This window comes from Dermacentor andersoni, chromosome 7, assembly GCF_023375885.2.
Source record: "Dermacentor andersoni chromosome 7, qqDerAnde1_hic_scaffold, whole genome shotgun sequence".
NCBI classification, from domain to species: domain Eukaryota; kingdom Metazoa; phylum Arthropoda; class Arachnida; order Ixodida; family Ixodidae; genus Dermacentor; species Dermacentor andersoni.
The window spans coordinates 44,537,031-44,560,398 of NC_092820.1; the positions used below are offsets into that span (position 1 = coordinate 44,537,031).

The 23,368-nt window shown below is 45.7% G+C and overlaps 2 protein-coding genes and 1 long non-coding RNA gene across 4 annotated transcripts; all 3 read right to left on the reverse strand.

The window, feature by feature from the left end:
- Positions 1-279: 279 nt before the first annotated feature.
- LOC140219250 (uncharacterized) lies at positions 280-4,946 on the reverse strand. The gene is made up of 3 exons (XM_072289054.1): positions 4,137-4,946; positions 3,415-3,689; positions 280-1,011 (listed from the first exon to the last, which is right to left on the reverse strand). Exons 1-3 carry the CDS (start codon positions 4,395-4,397, stop codon positions 627-629), a joined length of 921 nt encoding a protein of 306 aa, XP_072145155.1. The 5' UTR covers positions 4,398-4,946; the 3' UTR covers positions 280-626.
- Positions 4,947-9,809: 4,863 nt separating this feature from the next.
- On the reverse strand, positions 9,810-11,687 carry LOC129385888 (uncharacterized). Its single transcript, XM_055073059.2, has 2 exons — positions 11,525-11,687; positions 9,810-11,129 (listed from the first exon to the last, which is right to left on the reverse strand). Exons 1-2 carry the CDS (start codon positions 11,624-11,626, stop codon positions 10,881-10,883), a joined length of 351 nt encoding a protein of 116 aa, XP_054929034.1. The 5' UTR covers positions 11,627-11,687; the 3' UTR covers positions 9,810-10,880.
- Positions 11,688-12,687: 1,000 nt separating this feature from the next.
- On the reverse strand, positions 12,688-14,028 carry LOC140219251 (uncharacterized). Of its 2 annotated transcripts, none has more exons than XR_011895387.1 (3): positions 13,541-14,028; positions 13,271-13,458; positions 12,688-12,780 (listed from the first exon to the last, which is right to left on the reverse strand). It is a non-coding gene; the product is annotated as an uncharacterized lncRNA (long non-coding RNA). The 2 variants fall into 2 exon arrangements; XR_011895388.1 differs by having other exon boundaries at positions 12,844-13,458.
- Positions 14,029-23,368: the final 9,340 nt, after the last annotated feature.

Below are 23,368 nucleotides of genomic sequence, written 5' to 3' on the forward strand. Positions count from 1 at the left end.
CTTGGAACGAATTTCCAAGATGACACCAGTTTCGAGGTATATATTACGAAGTGCATTGGCGTTCCAGTTAATTTGTCAAAAAAAAATGTTGTTTCATGCACTGAAGCACACAAGTAACTGGAACGCCAATGCACTTCTCCGTAAAGTTCTGGAAATATACACCTAGAAACTGGTGTCACCTTCAAAATTCGTTCCAAGTGGGTCCGCGTTGCGAACTCCATGGCTATAATTTGTAAATTGCAATATTTTTACCGAAATGTGAATTAGCCAGAAAGGTAATTATCTAGTAAAATCTTGTTAATTAGCCAATTTCGCATTTCAATTTTTTGTGCAAGCAGTGTCCGCCGCTTCGAGCAGACAGGCTCATAAACTATAATTGAGCTATCTGCCGCAGGCAACCTTCAAAAAGAATTCAAAGTGTTCGCTGAAACACCATGTATGTCCAGCGGTTTCTGCGTCGCCTCTTGACCCTTTAGGTTCAATCAAGCCTGAATTTAATGTAGCATCACACAAATACTGACACAATAAGGAAACGAAATGGTCGCACTGACATTCACGAAATCAGTAAACATTGGTGCCACATGCAAAACGAACGGAACGAAGCGCCCATATGGCGCGCACGAGTTTCACATGATGGCCGTCTTGTTTAAGGGATTCATCGCGCTGCCCAGCTCGCATCCAAAGGCGTCGCCGAATCCCTCGACGCTGCGGAATGACACGTCGCATTCAGCGCCGGAGAAGGGCAGCAAGGTGTCGCCTCCGCGACACAGGGCGTAACACGATGCGATGAAGAACATCGCGGCACCGCCGTAACCCTCGAACCCTTCGAGGTGTTCGTCGGCCCCAACCGCACCGGCAGAACGGTAGGCGTCGAGTGACACGTCAAGGGCCAGCGTGCGCAGAATTTGGTCGTGCCTGTTTTGGCCACCGGCGTCGCGAGGGCGGCTGGCTTTGTTGGCTCTTTCGATGACCCGACTGATGGCTTTGGAGGCTTCCGGTGACCTGCTGTACCTACGCCGAATGGTAAAATGGCGATGCGTCCAAGACCAGTAAGCCTAACGACGAACACTCTACATGCCGTATTAACAACTGGCTTTGCATCAGTCACAAAGGACTGCGAGGAAAAAGAACTATCTACTCACGTCTCAATTCGTTCCTTTATTTTAAAAAATAAATGTACATTTCATATGAGGAACTATTATGTCTACCCCAGCTTCGGTGTCGTTGCTTTGAAAAAGCTACTAAGATAGGTCTGCCGAAATTTGATAGATGTTTATTTATTTATTTATTTATTTGTAAAATACCTTGCAAGGCCCCTTCTTGGGGATTGAGTAAGGGGGGCATACAATCAAGTACATACAATTAACAACAATAACAAATGAAAACAGCAGCCAAGTGCACAGCCTAAAAGTCATGAAACATATTAGCTACATAAAGCTGCATATGATTACAATAAGAAGGAACAATATAAGTTAGTAACAACGTATAACACTGCAAGAAAAAGGCCAAGAAATAATACAGAGCAGTGAGTGTGATATTAATGGTTAACATTGGTTAAGCGAGTTCAGTGAGCTCTTGAATTTATCACGGTCAGTTTCCAAAACTATGTTGTCGGGGAGGTTGTTCCAGAGCCGAATGGCACGTGGAATTGCAGACGAGTTAAATGCTTCTGTGTTACCATAGATGCGCGTGAAGCTATGATGATTGTATAATCTGTGCGACGTGTGCGATGGCGTTTCTAGGTGTAAGGAATGTTTGTTAGTGTGGTGGGCGTATTTATGAAATAATGACAAAAGGGCTATGTCGCGACGATTACTTAGTAGCTGAAGTGATAGATGAATCTTTATTTGAGTTACGCTAGAACGGTAGTTATAATTTCGGGAAATGAAACGTGCGGCTCTATTTTGGATTGATTCCAGCATCGTAATTAGGTAATTTTGATGGGGAGACCAGATTGGAGCGGCGAACTCAAGTCGAGGGCGAACAAATGTTTGATATGCCAGTTTGCGGATAAGTGGAGGTGAGTACTGAAGGTTACGTCGCAGGTAACCCAGTGATCGAGAAGCACTGGCACAGATGGTAGTAATGTGAGAAGTCCAGGAGAGGTTTGTTGAAAGATTAACGCCTAGATATTTAAATGATGAGGTCCGAGATAATGGGACATTTTTAATACAGTAAGAATAGTCCAAGTTATTGCGTTTGCGGGTGAAGGACATCACTTTACATTTTGATGAGTTTAGAGTCATTAGCCAGGTGTCACACCAATTAGTGATTTCGTTTCGAATCCACAATCCCTGTGAGCACGTCTGCTCGGAGAAGACTTGCGCGCTCAACATTTCTCAACGTTGATTATGCACGAGCTTGCTCTCACCCTCTAAGCATTCTGGTTTGCGAAAAAGATTTTTCTTTCCTGTTGTATGGTGATGTGCATTTTCGTTTTCGGAGATATCACTGCTTTCTCCACATTCTCGAGCAACCCCGTTCCGCTCGTTTCGCTTGCAATTTTGTTCGGCGCCTTCTCGATCAGCTCGTGCTTAATCTCGTTTACGTACAGTTGAGCTGTGGTCTTCTGTGCTTGACATTGGCAAAATGGGTGAGGCTCATGAATAATCGGTGCTTCACCCCTAACGCATGTCCTTGTTATTGAGTCTGCTCGTCTGAGCCTAAGGCGCGCATACTGCTCAAGAGGCGCCGTGATCTTAACCTTAATTTTCGCCTCCTTCTGAAAATGTTTGGATTTATTTCCGGCATTCGTTACTGCCTTCGGCTTTGAGAACGCGGTATTCTGAGCTCTCTCTAGTTCCAAACCACGCTTTCTTAACCGGCGATGGCCACTGCACAGAATTAAACTGAAAAGAATGACTGTGGAATTGCTCGGCATGTGTGCAAACATTTAAATGGCCACATCACATTTTCTATTCTGCTGCATAGTCACAATGCTCCCTTGTGTGCTATTGTTCGTTTATGGACAACGCCTTCGATTGCAGCTGCCACCCGTGATTTTCGTGTTTGTTTGCAACTTCTTTTCCTGCATTCTGCTCTGTAGTATTTGCGCGGTGGAATGCGGTGAATTTTACCCTAGCTTTATCGTGTGGCTTCGAGCCTGTGTATATTATGTGCCTTGCGTAAGATTGTCGTTTCGACTCGAAAGGTGGCACTGTGGTAATGTTCAGATAGATCGAACGCGACGTTTAATGTTACAATTCTGTAATAGGTGAAGGCGAACCACTAACTTCTTATAATCCCCTTCATCTATCAACTCCCTATTGTTCTTCTATCAAGCACAACAACACTTTATTTACTTCCGAAGTAAGCAGGGGCTTGGTACATGAGTTCTTCATGACGCCACTGGCATTCTCGATGATACCAAACACAGTCTAAGAGGCCCGTGCAACATCACTTAGTCTGGGTTACCTGCTGCGGAAAAGAACGCTGAGTGCCCAGGCGAGGTTGCTTACTAGGCCGCCTTGGTTCATAAACCGTGTGCCACCTTCGTTGAGCCACGGGAAGGCGAGGGCGTACGGAAGCAGTGCCAGGTCCTTGCCCGGCAGCAGCACGAACCAATCAGCAAACTGTATCTGCTCGGACGTCCAGCGGTGGCTCTCGTTTACGCGACCAAGCGATGCAAAACGGAAGTTCTCCACCAGCGAGTCGCCCATATCGCCCGTGCACGTGACACTTGGCGCTTGCTGCTGCGCGAACGATGCAAAGCACAAGACAGCGCTGACAGTGCGTAAGTCCACGGGAGCGCGGTCAGAAAGCTGAAAAAGAAACCGAGGCGTGGTAATACTTTGATAGAACAAACAGCGTCCAGAATGCTCATGCTCAATGTGGTCGCCAATTCGCCATCGGCAAATATCTGACGCAACCGGAATGCAGCTGAAATGCGCTGTGCTTACGGAAAGTAACTAAACCTCTACCTCATGAGCATTCTAAATACTTTGACGGAGGCTTGTCGACGGTCGACGGTATGACATGAGTTTAAGTCGTCACTTACGCTTCTTAGGCGCCACAAACAGCAACGCAAGAATCACCGCGAGCCAATGAATAAACATGGCACTTAGCCTCCACTTTTTTTTTCAGTTTAACTGCGCAACGAGCACCTTATTGAGACGAAATTGAGTATGCTTCCTCACCTTAGGTGTGTGTAGCTGGGCTCGTGGGTTGAAGTAGCCGAGGGTGACGTCGGTTGACTTCCAGTCGTCGACTAGGCTTACGTTGTCATCCTTGTACTGCCAGCGCTCTAGGCGGCTCGCGAACGCCTGGCGGGTGTCGGCCACCACCCGCTGGGCGGCACGCAATTCCTGCTCCGAGAGTACTTTTTCGAAATACTTCCCGAACAGGTCGCTGCCGCACAGAAGGTGAGTCTTGCTGAGGCACAGCGCAGCGTGGTACATGTCGGCGCTGCTTTCGCTGCGTTGAAAAATTGCACACACTCACAATGCGTGCACTGAAAGCGAAGGTAAAAAAAAAGCAATTTTCAAATACTACTCGTTAGGCCTATTGGTGTGCCGTGCCATTAGCGCATGCTATACGTAGCCGGTAGCGGATGAACGACGCAGATGAAAGAGAGACACAGGTGATAGAGACACACTTGCAGGTTCAACAAACGGCACAGCTTGGACGCGACGAAATAAAACGGACACGGGAAAAACGCTAACCTTAAAAATTCTGCCACGATGATACAACCAGCCCAGCAACACGTTCTGTTAAGATAACCACGTGGCGCTAATTGAACAGTTTTCATTCGAACTGTCCTCACGTTTTCATACGCATGATGTTTCAAGATAGATTACAACCGCATTGGCTCTCAAGATCAAAAATTTGTGTACTGAGAATGGAGCTGACATCCCTGTGGTACTGAGGCACGTGTTGTGTATGATAGAAATATTCTAAGCTCCTGTAATTGATTTCGCCGATTTATTCCCGCGCTCGTCCTTTCTTCATTTATTTTCATTTTTTTAATTGTTACGTACATATAGAACAGGGCCTCGCAGGCGCATTTTTTACAATGCATGGCTAGCGCACCCTTGGTAAAGTAACGAGGCTTGTTGAATGTGTGGATCAGTTTCCTGAATAGCCTTTTCGTGCGACCGGTTTTACCTAGGTACGTCAGGACGATCCATACATGATAAGCTTTGTGAGCATGCTACAAATATGATGAATGAAACCTGAGGATGACTAGCCAGGAATTGAAATGACTTTGGTTGTGATGCCATGTGTCGTAATTGAACAGCAAAGGAATGGTGAAATTTCTTTGGAAGCTCTCAATATATTTCTAGTTCATGGGGCAGATGCGCCAAGGCGGCATCAATCGGCCTGTCAAAGTTCTCGATGGGCAACCAACCTATAGAATAGTCTACCTTGAGCGCATGCGCAGTAATTGAATTGGCAAACATCAAAGCGGTCACGAGTTCTGCCAATAAAATTGTTTATATTTAGTGCAACATGTATAATCGTTTCGTCCTTGCCCGTAACGGGCTACGTAAAACGTCTGTATTAATGGCACACTAACAGGTTCCACTCTTAAAATGTTCACACCCTTATGGGTGTAATGCGGGTGTATTCAACTTTTCACCCTTGTAAACAACCTTGAAACACCCTTTTTTAACGGAAAAGGGTGTGCAACGAGAAAACACCCTTGGAACACCCCAGTCTTTCTAATTTACACCCTAATTATAAGGGAGTAAGTGAACAAGCATACAGTATATGATAAATGAACATTGCCAGTTAAGGCGTTGATATTGGCTAGACATGAAACGCGCGCTACCTGCGCTTGAATCAGGTAGCTGGAATGATTAGATCGGGGCATCTAGGCAGCAGCGCAATGGCTCCGAACAGTGGTCAAAAATGATGTTTCCCACGAATGTTGATATCGAACGGATGACACTAACTCGTAGACTTTGCATAGCCAGTTATCTGCAAAAGGCTTCATATGATCAATGGCAAAATATTTACAATGCTATCACTGAATACTTAAAGGTGTGCAACCAGTTAGACTGGGAATGGTTAGGAGTGAGGGCTAACGGTAAATAGCTCACCAACTTACGGTTTGTAGATGACATTTGCATACTCAGCAACGCTGCAGACTATTTGCAACAAACGTTTGAGGACCTTGTCGAAGAAAGTGTAAGAGTCTGATTGAGAGTTAGTATGCAGAAGAGAAAAGTAATGTTCCGCAGCCTGGCGAGAGAACGAATGTCATGGTCGGCAGTCAGCCTCTAGAACCTGTGCAGAAATACGTTTATTGAGGTTAATTACTCGCAGGGGCCTCTGATCAAGGAAATTAGCAAAAATAAAAAATTAGCTGGAGAGCTTACGGCAGGCATTACTAAATCATGACCAGGGAGCTTACTGCTAACCATTGCTTTCTACCGTTATTAACGTATGGGGTCGAAAAATGGAAGTTACCAAAGAAGCTTGGAAAGACGTTGAGGACCGTGCAACGAGCGGTGGAATGAAAATTATTAGGCATGACGATAATAGACTGGAAGACAGCGATGTGGATTAGAGAGCGAACGGGGATAGCTGATATTCTGGTTGACATTAAGAGGAAGAAGTTGTGCTGGGCAGACATGGCAATGCGTAAGGGAGAGAACTGCTGGTCTATTGGAGTTGCAGAATGGGTGCTAAGGGAAGGGAAGCACAGTCGAGGACGGTAGAGAATAATGTGGACGTGATGGAGTTGGGAAACTTGAAGACACGTGGAACCAGTTAGCACAAGGCAGGGGCATTGGAGATCGCTGGAGAAGCTTTCCTCCTGCGATGGACGTCAAAATAAGCTGATGATGATGATGATGTGACGAGATCCATGCCAGCTTCGCGGCATGTCATTCATGTTATGTCATGCATGCGTGTCATGCACGTTCTGGGGTGCGATTTTGTAGCAATTCTATTACTTTTTCCATGCCTTTTGCCGTCATCACTGAGCAGCCATTGGTCGAAAATGACCGGGCCGCGCCCATTTTGTCTGTCAATCACGCGACGTCAGGAACCCGCAAAAACTGTAATCGTCATCGTGACGTTGAGGCACTCATTATGCGGAGCAAAAGGCACGGATTTTTGGAACGGCCAGAGGCAGGGTCGTTTCCGAAGGCATGAAAAAAATGGCCGCCCCTCTGATCGCTATGGCCGTGGCTCTTCGCCGTCGCCGACGTGAACAGGGAGAGCCAGACGACGCGTTTGACATGCCGGATGACCATTTTCGACGGCGTTTTCGCCTCTCGAAGGGAACGGTGCGGTTGTTGTGCGAGGAACTGGCGGGGGAACTAGAAGCTGAGCGAGCGACGGGACTGTCGGTGGAGCGGAAAGTGTTGTGTGCGCTGCGCTTCTTTGCTACCGGGAGCTTCCAAGCGTCCGTTGGGAGCGAGGAGACGATCCGTGTGTCGCAGTCGACGGTGAGCGAATGCGTGCGACGTGTGGCAGAGGCTGTCGTGAACGCAGGGGCCCGCAACAAGTGGGTTCATTTTCCAAAGACAGCCGAGGAAAAGGCAGCCGTGAAGGAGGGTTTCCTTCGGCGCGGTGTTATCCCCGGCGTCATCGGATGCGTAGACGGCAGCCTCATAGCCATCATCGCACCCAAGGGAGAGCGCAAGGCTGTGTTCATGTGCCGCAAGGGATACTACGCCCTCAACTGCATGTTCGTAAGTAAAACTCACGTTTTCTGCGATCCTTTTTGAAAGTTGCGTTGCTCTTGCCAACGGGCACTTTCTCTGGTTTACCTTTTACCTCAGATCTGCGACGCGGACATGAAAATCTTGGCCTTGGACCCTATGCGACCGGGGTCGGACCACGACGCTTTTGTCTGGCGGACGACATGGTTGCGCCGGCGGTTCCAAGCGGGGCGCATCGTGAATGCCGGGGAATACCTCCTCGGTGAGAAAAAAACACTTTTTTTTGGCGCAGTCACGCTTCAGCAGCGCAGAACGCCGTGTCCGCTCCAACCCAAACTTTTAACCAAACCACAAGAACATCAGTAATTCCGGAGTAAAAAAAGAAAATTAAGACATTGACTGCCACCATTGGCAATGTTCGAAGTGTTAAGTTACAAGCACATTATGTGTCTGCGAGGAGCTGACGAAAGCAACACGTATTAGTGCTTTCTGCACCCAGTGACTGCCAGAAGCAGAAGAAATGAACACACATTACTGCTACTACTGTCATTGATAGCACCAACAAGTGTTGATTTCTTGTTTGTGGCAGGCACCGCGTACACTTGTAAATTGGTTAAGAGTTTGTGTCGGGAATGGACATGCTCAACTCTTGCTTTTACTTGGGACTTGCAACCCTGAAGTCTACCTTTGTTGAATGATGCTGTAGCTTTCCTCAGTTGACAACTTGCCTCTCGTCAGCGGAGTACTCAATGTACTATTTCCATCTTTGTGCAGGTGACAGTGGCTACCCCTTGGAGCCGTGGCTCCTTACCCCGGTTCCTGGCCATCCTCCAGTGCACACAGCCGAGGGGCAGTACAACACAGCACATGCCGCTATGCGTTCCGTAGTGGAGAGGTGCATTGGGCTCTTAAAGAGCCGTTTCCGCTGTCTTCAGCGATATCGCACCCTCCTCTACGAGCCGGAACGTGCAGCCAACATTGTCGCGGCATGTGCTGTGTTGCACAACCTTCGCCTTTCTGAAGGCGACGAGTCAGGCGATGACAGCGATGACGACAGCAGCAGCGGCAGTAGTAGTAGTGAGCTTGACAATAACGGCGACCCCATGCCACACAGTCTGCCCCGTAACACGGGCTCTAGAATGCACTACTTGAGAGGGCGGGCTGTTCGCGACAATGTCATTGGCATGTTTGGAATAACCCGTGCGCAGCACATGCGTTATTTGAGGAGCGTGCGGCGGCAGCTGCGACGTCAACAGCAGCGTCAGCATCGTTAGGTGCATGCACACAGTTTTAAGTAATTGCATTGTGCATTTCATGCTGTGAAATTGCAGATACATTTCCCGTGCTAAGTTGTAGTTGATGTCTGCGTAATGCAAAGCATTCATGATTTGTTGAGAAATGTAAAAGTTGTTAAAAAAATTAAATTATGGGGTTTTACGTGCCAAAACCACTTTCCGATTATGAGGCACGCCGTAGTGGAGGGCTCCGGAAATTTCGACCACCTGGGGTTCTTTGACGTGCACCTAAATCTAAGTACACGGGTGTTTTCGAAATGCGGCCGGGATTCAATCCCTCGTGCTCAGCAGCCTAACACCATAGCCACTGAGCAACCACGGTGGGTACATAAAAGTTGTGTAGTGAAGGGTTATGTAAAGCCTGCACTTATAGTAAGTAAAACAGTATCGTTAGAGGTGACATATGAGATTGAATGCAAGCTAAAAATAAGCGCATATTCAAAGTGTCTGCCACAATTTGCTTGTTGCTGCTGTCGTCATCTAGATGCATGTAGCCCGATTCTTACTCGTATCCCCTTACGCATTGATGGACATAAGCGCCTGTCTCCTCACTTTCTACTAGCACAGAGAAGCTCACAGAAGCCAAGATGTACAGTGCACGTCACACCTTCCGCTCCATGGAACGTGCTGTTGCATGCGCAGCTTCTAGGTCCTCCACCATTTTGTCTCGCAACAACGGCAAAGTTCCTTTCGAGTGACGAAAATGCCGTCCAACTGGTCATCCGACATGTCAAACGCTGTGGCTCCCGCGAAGTGTGTGCACGCACGAGCAGTTGATAGATTTTAACAAAGTGACCTCACTTGTATATAGCAGAACTCAGCAATGTTAATCAGTAATATTTGTACAGTGCAAGCTAGCACTAGAAATGTGGTTGCGATGTGTAAATAAAAGCACTAGAGGAAAACTGCACCTTTCTGTATTTCAGTCTTCAACATACACTTGTTTATGCACACATCACATGCGACAGTCTCTACATTGAAGAAGTGTGAGAATCATGAGTACTCAGTAGTAGAGACATTATGCAACATATCACAGACACGTTGGAATAAATATCGGATCACATTGTTCTTGCATCATAATATATCACAGGTAACGGCATGCATCGTTTAAGAAAACTGTTGTACACTGCACAAGTACACAGTAATAACAACTGGCTTAAACTGCACCAGAAACAGAAATGAGCAGGTGCTTAAATCACATGCCAACCGAATATTTATCACAGCGAAATGTATAGGTACATCACTACATGTGAAAGGAACATGCTGTTGTGGCGCTCAAACTGAAAGAGCCATAGCACCATATTATGATATTCAGTAAGACAAACTGCATAAATATTACACACAAATTGCACCACAAGGGCTAAAATACAATGTATCACAACCTGAAAGATTACTGAATGACAACAAATTGTTTGATAATGAGACAGATGTGCAAGAAAAGAGACATTCCAGCTCAGTACGTAGTGACACAAACAAATATGCATATGCAACAAACAAAAAATAAACATTACAAATGAAAAGAAGGAGCATAGGCAAGGAATTTTCATAACTTTTTTCTTTCTTGCTGTGTATATTGACAGGTTGCTTTCGACATTATAGTAAGGCTTGAAAATTTCACCATTCGATGACAAGGATTAAATTGTAGAACACTTGCAGTGTGGCGTCGTGCTTAAATTGACATGACAATAACTAGGCACCTCAAAATTGCAGCGCCACAGTCGGAATGCCCGCACACACCAGGCCTACAGGCACTTTTGCAGGTGAGCCTGATGGTGTGCACGCTCTTATGGCTGAAGTAAACCTTGAAGAAAAAATTCATGCTGCAACGGCTATGCTACTTATGGTTGCATTAAAGGGTGACTTCAGCAATTATTTATTTGCAAACTAGCAATATTTGCCCTTCATATCATTAATACATCAGCGAATTTTAAGATAAGTTACAAATTCCTTGCCTATGCTACCTTTGCATCCTTTAATTATGTGGGGCCTGAGAGGGGGGAGGGGCTTGGCTGCCACCATGCCCCAGTGCAGCCAGCAGCAGCTGAAGCAGGCGCTCGTTGGTCTCGTGCGACCGACGCGCCACTTCGAGGCGTTGCCGCTGCACTTCGAGGCGCTGCGACTCCACTTCCCGCATTCCCGCCACCTCCTCCCCGAGGTGCCGCAGGCTCTCCATGTGGGCCTCGTGGTGCTGCCGCAGGCTCTGCAGGTGGGCCTCGTGGTGCTGTTAGCAAAGATGTGTAATTAGTTTAATTACAGAAGCTCAGTAACAGGGCCTTTGTGTGTTGCATTCATCCCCATTTGCAGGCTATTGTCTTGTCATTGTATATTCAAACACTGGAAATATCTTTCTGGCCCATCAAACTTGTGCCGTCGCATTCCATTAAGATGTGTTACATTGCTATACCTGCTTCCTTGAATTCAACGCCACTTTTTTCTTTTTGCCACATAATTGCGTAGATATTTACACATGTTATATCACGCGAATGTGTACAAGATATCACCACAGGACTACACGTATACATTATGCTTGTTCACTGATTAATATAATTTTTAGAGAGGTCATATGCTCATCAATTTCATACGCAGAAAAATATACGTCTGTGGCCTTGCACATACCTGCCGGTTTTGCTCCAGCAGTTGTTGGCGGAAGCGAGTGTCCTCTTGAACTCTGGCTTCCTCCAACTGGCTCTGGCGAACGTATGCGGCAGTAGCCGTCATCACAGCACCATCAAGTTCCTGCTGCCTGGGCTGTCTACGGGGTGCCCGTGGCTCTCGAGGGGTGGGCTGCGGCACCTGGGGGGTAGGCTGCGGCACCTGCGGGGTTGGTTGCGGCACCTGCTGGGTTGGCTGCGGGGTTGGCTGCGGCACCTGCAGGGTTGGCTGCGGGGTTGGCTGCGGCACCTGCGGGGTTGGCTGAGGCACCTGCGGGGTTGGCTGAGGCACCTGCGGGGTTGGCCGCGGCACCTGCGGGGTTGGCCGCGGCACCTGGGTGGTAGGCCGCGGCACCTGGGTGGTAGGCCGCAGCACCTGGGGGGTAGGCCGCAGCACCTGGGGCGTAGCCGGTGGCTCTTCATGCAAAGCAAAAGCAAAGACTGCTCATTCACTGTTATCCGACCTACACAGATTGATTGTCCTAACCAGTCACTTTGAAATGTCATTATAGCTGCATAGCTACAATAATGATACACAAAACAGGTAGTTAGAGCAAAAGATGCCACAGAAAGTTGCTGGTAGCAGTAACCCTTAAGAAGCACAAGGAATCTCTATTACAACATGATGTCATTTGTAGTGTTGCATTTCTCCTCCATGAATGAGAGCTGGATGTTCGACACAAAGGTAATAACAGCACAGGGACGTACTTTACTTCATAGCAAGATCATACAGCAACTGCAAACAACAATGCTACTACAAAAGCTAGGTCACTGCCTTACGTGTAAGGCCACTTGGCCCAGCAACAGCTGCAGGGCCCGACACCACGAAAGCAGTTGTCGCTGATAGATGTCTGCGGGAACCGCTGGGCCCTGCAGCTTCCTCTGAGCTTGCCTCGTCCTGCAATCAGAGTAGTGTTCAGACATTGCGAGCAGTGTGTGCAATGCGCATCATGTACACAAGTTGCTGCTCAGAGTACATAACCTATATTGTCACTTGCACAAAAAAAAAAGGGCTTAAAAATTTTGCAATATTGTGTTACAATGTAATGCTGAAAATTTGTGAAATCACAGCAGGTCACACAAACAACACTTCTTTAAATCCAATGTACGCACCTCGCTATCGGGGAAGTACTCAGGGGGGAAACAAGGACCCCTCCTGTCCTCATGAGGACGTCGAGGACGCGGCCGTCCACGCCACCCACTTTGCCACCTCCAGTAGCCCTGCAAACACGGCAACAACCACAACGTGGAACTACGTTACTGTCAGCATCATTAGAAGCTCACCTCTTCTCGCTCGCGGCCCTGGCCGCTTCTTTTTTCGCTTTATGGGCCATCTTGGCCCAATGGTTCCGCCAACGGCTGGTGGCCTTTACGGCTGGCCCCTGTGCGTTAAGCACCGCCGCCACCTCCTCCCACAGTTCGTTTTTTCGAGCAGCAGTCATACGTGGCGAGAACTCTGTAGAAGCTCTCGCCAGGTATGGGTGCTGCTCGATGAACTGCACGAGAATAGCCGCCTGCTCTTTGGACACCCGCGGCCCTTTTGCTGCCATTTTCTCTTTGTCAACTTGGGAATTTCAGCCGGCCCGCAGCACAGTAAGAAATTTAGAGGCAAACATTCTGTCTAAGCTAAGCGCCTGCATAAAGTGCTCACTACGACTTATTTCTGCCTTTTTATACCACTAATGTAAAAAAAGGTGAAGTCACTACTCACATTTAATGTTGTAGCAGCTTCTTTCTCGGAGCGTATCAGTGCAGGAAGTATTACCGATGCAGCGATAACTTTAACGAAGCTATCGTTATGTCATGGCGGTGCCCTATGGAAAATGCCTTGACAGTTCTCGATCCACTATGTTGCAAAGTTTCACCTCGGGGGCTACGGATAATTCTTCTTGGCTCTTCCTAAAGAAGAAATTATCACACGTCAGACATGCAGCGAGAACCACACGACAATGCAAGCACTACACGAGCAATAGTTACTCACCTCAATCAGTATCTGACGGGGGCGGGGCCGCAATTACGGGCACGCAAGGGGCTGTCAGCTGTTCAGACAGACACGCTAGGGGCTGTCAGCTGTTCACAGGTAAACAAAGGCTGCCATTTTGCTTGCGCTCAACGGCATGGATTGGATGCACATCCGACTACTATGTGGCTACGACTTCAAAAATAGAGCACTTGCGTTTGCATTTCTTTGGACTGCGGCAGCTTTTGCGTTGTACTGTAACAAAATGAATTTGCTTTACGCAGCATGGAAGTCCGCTTTTATTAAGTGCCGTTTTACAAAACAAATTTGCTATACAGTCCCGGAAAAAGAGAAGAGAATACGAAAGAAACATCCGGCCAATGAAGGGAGCTTCTGATTGGACGATCCAAGAAAACGTCGTGCCTACGTACACACAATTTCCAAAATCGGTGACGTCACGCGAGAAGGCATTGGCATGAAAAAAGTCATTTCTACAAAATCGCACCCCTGATAGCTCTATTTGCGTCGATTGCGGGGGGGGGGGGGGGGGGGGGGCTAGTAGCGGCGTAGCCAAGTGGGGCACGCCGGGCACTTGTAACGCTCACTAACAGTAAAATTTTTGCTGCTATGGCAATGCCCCGCTCCTTCCCCCGTCCACGGTCAATTGGGACCCCCCCCCCCCTCACACGAAAAAAATTTCTGGTTACGCCACTGTGGGGAGGGGGGTGTAAGATTTCTCTAGACCCCTCCCCCTAACTTGTCAACGGAAACGGGGGACGGGAGGGCAGCTGCCGCCGGGCCGCGAACCTTAGGCAGCCCAATTACCGGCTGCATTTCCCTTTGGACGTGAATACTGCTCTAATGCCATTACACTGTAGGATTCGTGGTGGTTCGAGGGCATGCGACAATAAAAAAAAAAAACATACAGCCATCAGCAAGTCTTAGCTTGAGCAGATCTTTGGGAGCTGGGCAAGACTCTCACACAAAAAAAAAAGCTTGGCACTCCTCTTTCAGGCATTGTCAACTCTAGGTTCTACCGCTGACTGCACATTTCCGGTAAAAAAAAATCACACAGGAACTCCTCTCGCATTTGTCTAAGTGTGCGTAAGCATTGTGACTCTTCCTCATCTACACGCAGTCCATGTCGTTATCAATGTTATGAGACTTGATCCGTCAAGTATAAGCGACAGCGCTGCGGCGACTCGAGCTGCTCTGGTCGGCGGCTCAAGCAAAGTACTGCAGGTGGCGAGGCCAGGCGCGCTGGTGACGTTCCGTTCGTTTTGAGCCGTTATCGCTCTTTAGCCCTCCTCATCCGTGACGAACCATTATCAACCGTTCTCCGGCGGCGGCTGCTTGTGGCACGGCCGCGCGAACCGTATCTTGAAGGCGAACTGCATTGTGGACAGAGTGTGCCCACTGCTGAAAACTTCACGCGCTGTGTTCTCACCGTTTACTTCGCTTTGAAAACAGACGCGCGTACACCTATCTTGAAAGTGATCTGCGAAAAGCGCATAGTGCGGCATAAGCTGAGAGCTTCGTGAGCGCAGTGTTCTCGCCGCTTCGGTCGCGTTGAAGCGAGAGCTAGCACGAAGGTGAATTCACTCGCTGCTGCGGGTTCTATTTTGAAAGATATCGTGCGGTACGGACTGACGGACAGATGGTTTTTCTTGTTGGGGAAGCATAGAAATGCCTATGTTATAAAAAAATCGCAGGGTTCGCGAATTTCGCGATAAGAACGAACACCAACCTACTCCCCCGCCCCCCGCTGAGCGATGCCGTCTTGATCGCGCCCTCCCAACCCCGGGAAAAGGGACACTACCTCTCTATCTCAGTTGAAGAAAGGATGATGAAACGTTAACAACGACAATAACGGCATTTTCTAACGAGTTGTCTTATGGCCTCTGAGATTTGTGCGCGAAGCTCACGCGCCACTAAAGCCACCACCGCCGGCATAACGCGGAACCAACAGTTGGCAACGTTCATTCGCGCGTCATTGCTTCGTCCGCTTCGTCTCCGCAACGAGAGCCAGAGCCGCCATCTTCTCGCGCCTAACGTTTCGTATGGTTTTGTTCTCTGTAATCCGCGCACACAGCTCATCGGTGGATGCACGTCTGCTCGGCGTCGCAATGCGGCCTGCGTCATTTTCTGGTGTTCGCGCAATCGGTGTGAAACATGTCGCATGTGAAATGTTTGATGGAAGTGCCTCACGTCCAAGTCAAGCCGCCGTACGGGTGTATGGCTGTGCGCCCCGTTCTCGGAAGCGTCGACGGGTTTCCGGCATGCGGATTTCAGGCACGCGCAAATGCGTTTCGCCCTCCTATTGAGCTCCGGAGCAAAGCGTGCAATATTTCATGTGAAAGATGCAGTGCCCGTCATCATGGTGTGAATTTCGAGCGGCAACGAGAACTTTGGCACTTGGAGCACATCACGGCTGCTAAGTCAGCGTGGAAATTGTTTTACGTTACAGTAATATGCTGCTGTCAATCTAAGCTGCGGCTTGTGGACAGCTAGCCCATTGACTTTTGCTTGTGGCAGCGATAGGTATATAAATGGAAGCGGTAATGATTTTCGAGAGCAGAGAGTTGTTTCGCTCGATGTTTGGTCGGGTTCATGGCGTTATGAAAGCTAGAAAACTAACTGGCTTGATCGTGCTTAGTTCCAACTCCAAGGGGCGTAACGTTGGCGCTGTATATGTTTGTTTTCGGTGTCACGAGTACCACTTTCATGCTTTTGTTGCATGAGAGTGGTAGCTGCTGCATGCCGTCTGGGCAGAACACAATAAAAGCAACTTCCTCACTCATACGTATGCAATGTGACCTAACAAAATTTCCAGCGTTTAATCCGAGCGTAAATATCCAGTATAGTTTAGTAAGAAACTCAAATTCTGTCTTAGCTTAGTAGGCGTGAAACAAGTGAAACTCTCATTCCTTTTTGAATTGTTCGCCCAAACCGCACTGCCCGCAGATGCGTCATCGGGTAATTGACAGTAGCTTCGCTACGTGAGTTGTTTTATGCGCCAATATTGCCCGGTTAATTATCCTGTTAATTTATGCCGACGCTCGTTCATCTTGATTTTAAGTGGTTACTATCCCCGAGTACCGGACGATGCCAAACTTGTGAGGTGTAGCAAACGCGGGAAATTCAAAGTGGCGTGGCTGCAAGTTCCTGTTTTTACGTTTCTTGCATTCAAAGCCAACAGACAGAGTATCACTGATATATTTTCCATTTCTGCTGTGCTTGATCAATCTAATGTGACAACTACATTTGCTCTTTAATGTTCTCTATTTACTGTGTATTCAGCTTGGCTGCCGTACTCTCTACAGAGGATGCCGCTTTGATAGCTGTATCGTATAGCACATGCGCCTAGGCCCTTGTGTTTCAAGGGCTCTGGCGAGGCAGCAGTGCTCCAAGTAATCTTACCATCCTATATATTTTCTATTTTGCATCATTCTTCCACGATGGATTTCAATGTTCATAGTATTCGTCATAAGTCATCGCCATAATTTTATAGCACGTAGATTTTACGCACTTTACAGCGACAATTTTTAGGCCAGTTTACAGCCAAGTCACATCTTCCATAATACATCGTCAACATTACCACTTGTCATGGCGCTCTTTGGCCAAACCTGACCCTTGCGCCATAAAACACCCCACATCATCATCATCAGCTTGGCTGCCAGGAAATGCTTGAATTTCTTTCAGTATCCAAGTGACGAAATATTTCACTGACGGCCGTGTGTGAAACACGCAAGATGACAAAACTGATAGCAAAATGATGAGGTATTTCTTTTATAGCGTTTGGACTCTACTTTTGGTGAGGATGTCGATCGACCTTGGGCCTGGTGACAGCATACCCGACATCGCCAATGTGCAGCCTATCAGTTGAGTGCCCCCGAATGGACCATCAACATCGGAAAATGAAGCAGAGCCAGGTAGGGGCAATTTTTACTTTGGAACAGAATACTGACAGCTGCCTCTTTTTTTAAGAACTAAATACCATATTTACAAACCAATCCTTTCTCTTTGTGCAGCCTACATAGAATTGCTTTTTGCTTATTATACAGACCTTCAGAAAGCAGTTCTTCTGAACCCTTTTTGCATGCACAAATAAATAAAGAGGAGTGCACTTTCTGAAGAAATTGATGCACTGAAATGTGCGTTCGACACACATTGAGATGCAAAATAACCAACAACTTTAAAGCGGTAAAAAAAAGTTTGAAACATGTTCTAACATCATAACCCGCCTTGGCATACGGATCTAAATATAACAGCAACAGAGGTGCATGCAGAGAAGTGTTTGTATATGTTTGCAAGATATGTACATTGTCTAAGAAATTGTTTTTATTTACTTGGAGCTTCTTGGTGCCATGGCAGTGCAGTAAGAGCTCAAAATGATGCCCCTGCTCCTAATAAAGCACCTTTAGATTTTAAAATTAAATTATGGGCTTTTACATTCCAAAACCTGAAGTTTTGGGAACCTGGCCTTCTTTAATGTACACCTGAATCTAAGGGCATAAGCGTTTATTGCATTTTGCCCTTATTGGAGGGCACCTGCCATGGCCTAGATTGAAGCTGTGACCAGCATGACTGAGCAGCATGGCATCATAGTAAGTGGGCTATAACACCAGGTAAAAATGAGAAATACTGCTTAGAACTACCAACTTCTTGGCTCACAAGCACTTTGCACTAAGTTAAAGGAGTATGGAGTACTGACAGCGACCGTTTATGTACCAATTTATTTTTAGGCTGACTCCATTATTAGGGTGCGAAGCTTCAATTAGTCAAAACCAGCCTAAATTACAGAACCAGCTCAAAACACGCACCATGTATAGCTGGATTTGGACATGAAAATGGAGTCAATTCATGTCGCCGAAAATGGAAGTGGCAGTCACACTTTCATGCATTTTGCCTAAAACATAGTCAATAATACTTAATCAATTTCTAAAATATTCTTTTCAAAAAGTTTTTTCATGCATGAAAGGAGGAGCCAAATGGTGTTCAGGTGCACGAGTTGTTAGTTGCACGGCGCTTCTTGCATGTATTCACTGGCTTCTTTAAAGCTTGAAACAAAAAATTTGTTGCACCTATTGAGCAGTAGAAAGCTGGATTGGGAATTTTTCAGGATGCTCTACAATTTTCGCACTGACACTTTTGCTTTGAATAAAATATTTGAGCAGCTAAATAATTGTTAATAACTAATTACCTAATTAGGAAAAATGCAAGAATTGGTTTCACTTCCTCAAAACGATGGCAAACGACATTACCTTGGTGCTGTCCAGCTACGTGGCACTTGTACATATTTAAACCTTGCACATGTCATACAGACCACCCGGTAATTACAAGGCATATATAGAAGTGGCTAAGTTGTGTGAGCCAGCCATGTGTAGCGAATCATGAGAAACAGCCATGTTTCTTTGACTTAAGGGCATGATAAGATTTACATGCTCGACACCTTGTATCAGTGTGTTCTAGGCCTCTTCGTAGTTTAGCTGCTACATAAACAATATTTCTCCACGTGTAAGCTCATATGCATCTTTCAAGTATATTGCCTCGTGTGTCCAAAATAAACCATCCTCGCGCTTCCTTCATTATGTCTTCATCTGTTGCTGTGCTAAATTTTTAACATGCAACTGCACAAATTTTCATCTAGTTTTCATATTTCCTCGTTGTTTGGTGGCTTTATTTCTGAACAAGTTGTTTTCGTTAAACCCTGTTGCACACAGCAGTACACAGCATTTCTGCCTAGAGTGGGAATTTTTTTTTTCAGATTGACATTAATACACCTTGCCTGGGCAATGTAAGGCATTCTACATAACACGGCCCTGCAATAATGTTTTATATTGCATTCCAGCATCATGCAAAACTGTTTACTTACCAGATTAGAATATGTATAAGTGTTGGAAGTAACAAAACTGGAAGAAGCCAGCAGATAATGAGGCCAAGGAAAGCATACAGGAACATGTTTTAAGTTTTTTATATGAAGTATAGAAATGATAAATTCTAGGTAAGGGAAAGTGGATGAAAAGATATCCACCTGTGGGTGGGGAACGGACCCATAACCTTCACATTACGCATATGATATACTAACCACTGTGGTACTACGGCCGTGTTCGAGCGTCGACAATCTGAGGGGCCATTGTGGACGGTTGAATGCTGCCTCGGTGGCACAGTGGTTAGTGCATCGCATGCCTAATGCAAAGGCTGTAGGTTCGTTCTCCCCTCATGCCTGGTTGTTCTTTTTTGTCCATTTTCATTTCCCTTTATCATTTCTAGATTTAAATAGAAAATTACAAATAAGTTTCCACGTGCCTTCTCTGGCATCTTCCAGCTGTGATTCAGAAAAATTTTGACCCTCAGCATCCTTTCTTCTCGTTTGGAAGAACAGGAGCTTCATTTAAAAAATAATGAATTCACCTTGTTCAGCATCTCGATGTGGTCTCAAATCTTATCACAGCTTGTGTATTACTAAGTGAACTTTTTGTTAAGATGATGATATAGCATGGGACCTAATTAGTAGCCTTTGTGTACAGATATATGACTAGTCTAATAAATAGGAGGATTTTAAGAAGCACTTCTAACATGATCTGAGCATGTGTTTAAAGAAACTAATCTAGCATGATTTCAGGCATAACTGTTGCCCCTGAAAAATATTTGGATCATCTGCATTGGCATTTTTTTAGAGAGCACCAATACTGCTTCGATAGAAGTAGCCTCGTGGAACATGAAGCATCGCTTCTTGCTGAATCAAGGAAATATCTGCATATCTGAGGTGCATGTGTCATATGCTTGAATGCTGTTTAAAGACTGCTAATAAGAAAATTACTTCACTTGCCTTCCAGAGATTGCTTCAGTAGTCTATGCTACTCGATCATAAACAATTTACCAGAGTGAACATTCATCACAGTTGGCTTTGCAATGTATATGCAAAATACCACAATTGCCTACTAGACATGTGACTGCACTAAAACTTGGAATTAATGACCAGTAAGATTTATGGGACCAGCAAAACTTAGTTTATTACTCGAGAACAAAATGCGAGGCACTTCGGTTATTTCTGCCATGGAGTTTCTTACAGTAATTACTACAGGGAACTCTGGCGCTGCATTCGTACCACCATGGGAATGATGGGAAGCACATGGATTTGTCTGATATTCGTGCTTGTGAATTCAGACGTTCTTGTGGCTTCGTATATTATACGCTATATAAATCTTATTGTAAATTTCAGCGCAGTCAATACTCTTCGAAGTGCAGAAGACGGAGCCAACACGCACAATTGCTATTAATTACAACGATTGAGCTTGTCCAGGTGGCCAAATCGAAGGGCGCCAAGCGTCTCAAGGCACTGGTATGCCCGCGGTAAATTCATCAGGGCGTTGCACTCGCTTGTCGTTACATGCCTCCGTGGTTTAATGGTTTCAATATCAGACTTCTGTTCTAGAGTTCCTGTGTTTGAATCCTGTCGTCGGACGATTTTAATGTTTATTTATTTATTACACAATATATTGTTGAAGATGACTAGTTTACGAAGTCACAAAGCCGTTTGAAGCCAAACAGACGATGTTTAGGCAAATCCATGTACTTCCCATAATTTTCATGCTGGTACAGCCGTTCTTGTTTGATCTCCTGTGGACACTAACGTCAGAGTTCCCTCTAGTAATTATTGTATGAAACTGATTTCTGCACCTCGCTCGTGCAGAAGCGGCACCATACCTGCTGCGTAAACATGCACTACCTTTCGGCCAAGTACAGAGAATGCTGTGAACTCACCCTGTACAAAGCCTGCACTAAGTAAAACAAATCACAACGTGCAGTTGCTGCCACATTGAACTGGTGGAATGAGTAGTGAAATGCAGCACATCCTGAACTAGTTCAGAAAGTGCTGGTTAATCAAGTGGAGATTATATAGTAACAGAAGTTGAGTGATTCTACATTACATTCACGAAATATACTTCATGATACTTTTCCATTTATTTCCTCAGTTATTAAGAATCCCTTTTGCATTGTTGGACAAAACTACAAAATGCCAACATATTTTCTAGCATTCACTGGTAGCAAACATGTCAAAACTTGCTCTAGTTTCTGGATTGCCGCTTTAGCCGTTAACCCCCAAGTTAATTCCGGAAAAATGTACCAAATTTTTTACGTACTCAATTTTTCGGTGTCATTCTCATTCTAAAAATATATTACTTCATTGGTCTCTGGTTAGAAATAACACAAAAATAAGAGCTGCTCTTGAGGGCAGCTTTCCCTCAATGCCGACTGTAACTCATCTTTGACAATAAGAGCAGCATAACATCGGGCAGAAAGAGTGCGACTCGTCATTGGCGATAATGGTACTACCTCCAGTCACTAGTACAGCTTGGGATCAATGGTTACAGGTTGCGACTTTGTTGCTGCCCAATTTTAATTCTGCAGCTGTTACACTTGGGTGTAGCGTGTGTATGTACGTGTGCATGCATTAAAATGACTTCACGCTAGAGCAAAGCAACTGTAGTGCAGAGAGGCATTAGTCATCTTTATATATTTGCTTTGTAAAGATGCACTAAGTTTATCTTTTGCAGTATAGACTTGGCGCTCTTTGGCCAAAGATGCCCTTGTACTAAAACTTATCAATTAATTCGCTTTTTGCAGTAGCAGGTGCTTATTCCTTTTTCAGGATTGGTCTGTGAGTTTTAATTTGTTTTTCTTCAGCTGTGCAATTCCCACTCACAGGACTGCATGTCATCTGAGGTGTTCCTTTTTCAATCAAGAATGTTGAGGTTGTGTTTGTGAAACTCGATTTCTTGCCTCAAACGAGCTTGTACAAACTGACCAAGCTGATAATGATAATTCTACCTGCTTATATATTAAATATGTTGCGGTTATGAACCCTCATAATGAATGACACATAGTATAAAAATTTTATCTAATAAAACAATTTAATGAAATTTTTCATGTTTTTTGCGTTCGTGTTCACTTCTCTACTCTCGTGTCCTGTCTGCATGCCTCACCTCTTTTTTTGCATATTAAATATCGTATAAACTTAACCATGCTTTTTCACCACAATGCAGGGGGAAAAGGTTCCGGTAACACCATGCATTCAGTATGGTGGCCCAGATGTGTATGCAAGCAACCTCCTTCACGTGGACCAAGAACTACTCTGCAGTGTCTCGCAGACTTCCATGCGAAGCCCTCAACATTCTCGTCTCAGTGGACTGGCTGCTCATCTATCTGCGTGTCCATCACCAAGACGGCCAGTTGTAAAGCTCCTGTACCCGTTTAAGAAAGCTTAATGATTTTTTTATTTAGTTTTCACGGTTGGCCGTAGAATCTTAACATTTTTGATGTTTCTAACATCTTTACCTGGCACAAAGTGGCGCAATAACTTTAAACCAGTGTAATGTATTTAAGTGATGCTCACTCTAATGCCTATCTGGTTTTGTTTGTGTTTAAGAAATTTGAATGTCTGATGAGGTAACGGCATTTGAATTTGTCATCGTGGCTCGTTTCAATGAGCTGCTAGGAAATAAGACGCAAAACTTATCACACGCCAGTTGTAGCATTTTTGTTTTCATGACTAAAATATACACGTTTCAAAAGATGGAAAGTGGGGAGAAAAGCCTCAAGAACATAATCATCCTAGGATTCTCATGTCCTTACAACTCTGCAATGACTAATGCCTCATACATCTTGGGAGCACATTGGTCGCAATGCCTACAGGTATACTTGATGAGAGAATAGCTTGCACTCAGATTTGCCACGCAGTTGATGGCTGATGGCTTTTGTTTGTCGTCTTCATGTTACTACTATGTATTTAATATTCACTTAGATGGGCTGCGGTGTTTTGCAGTCAACTATATATATATATAT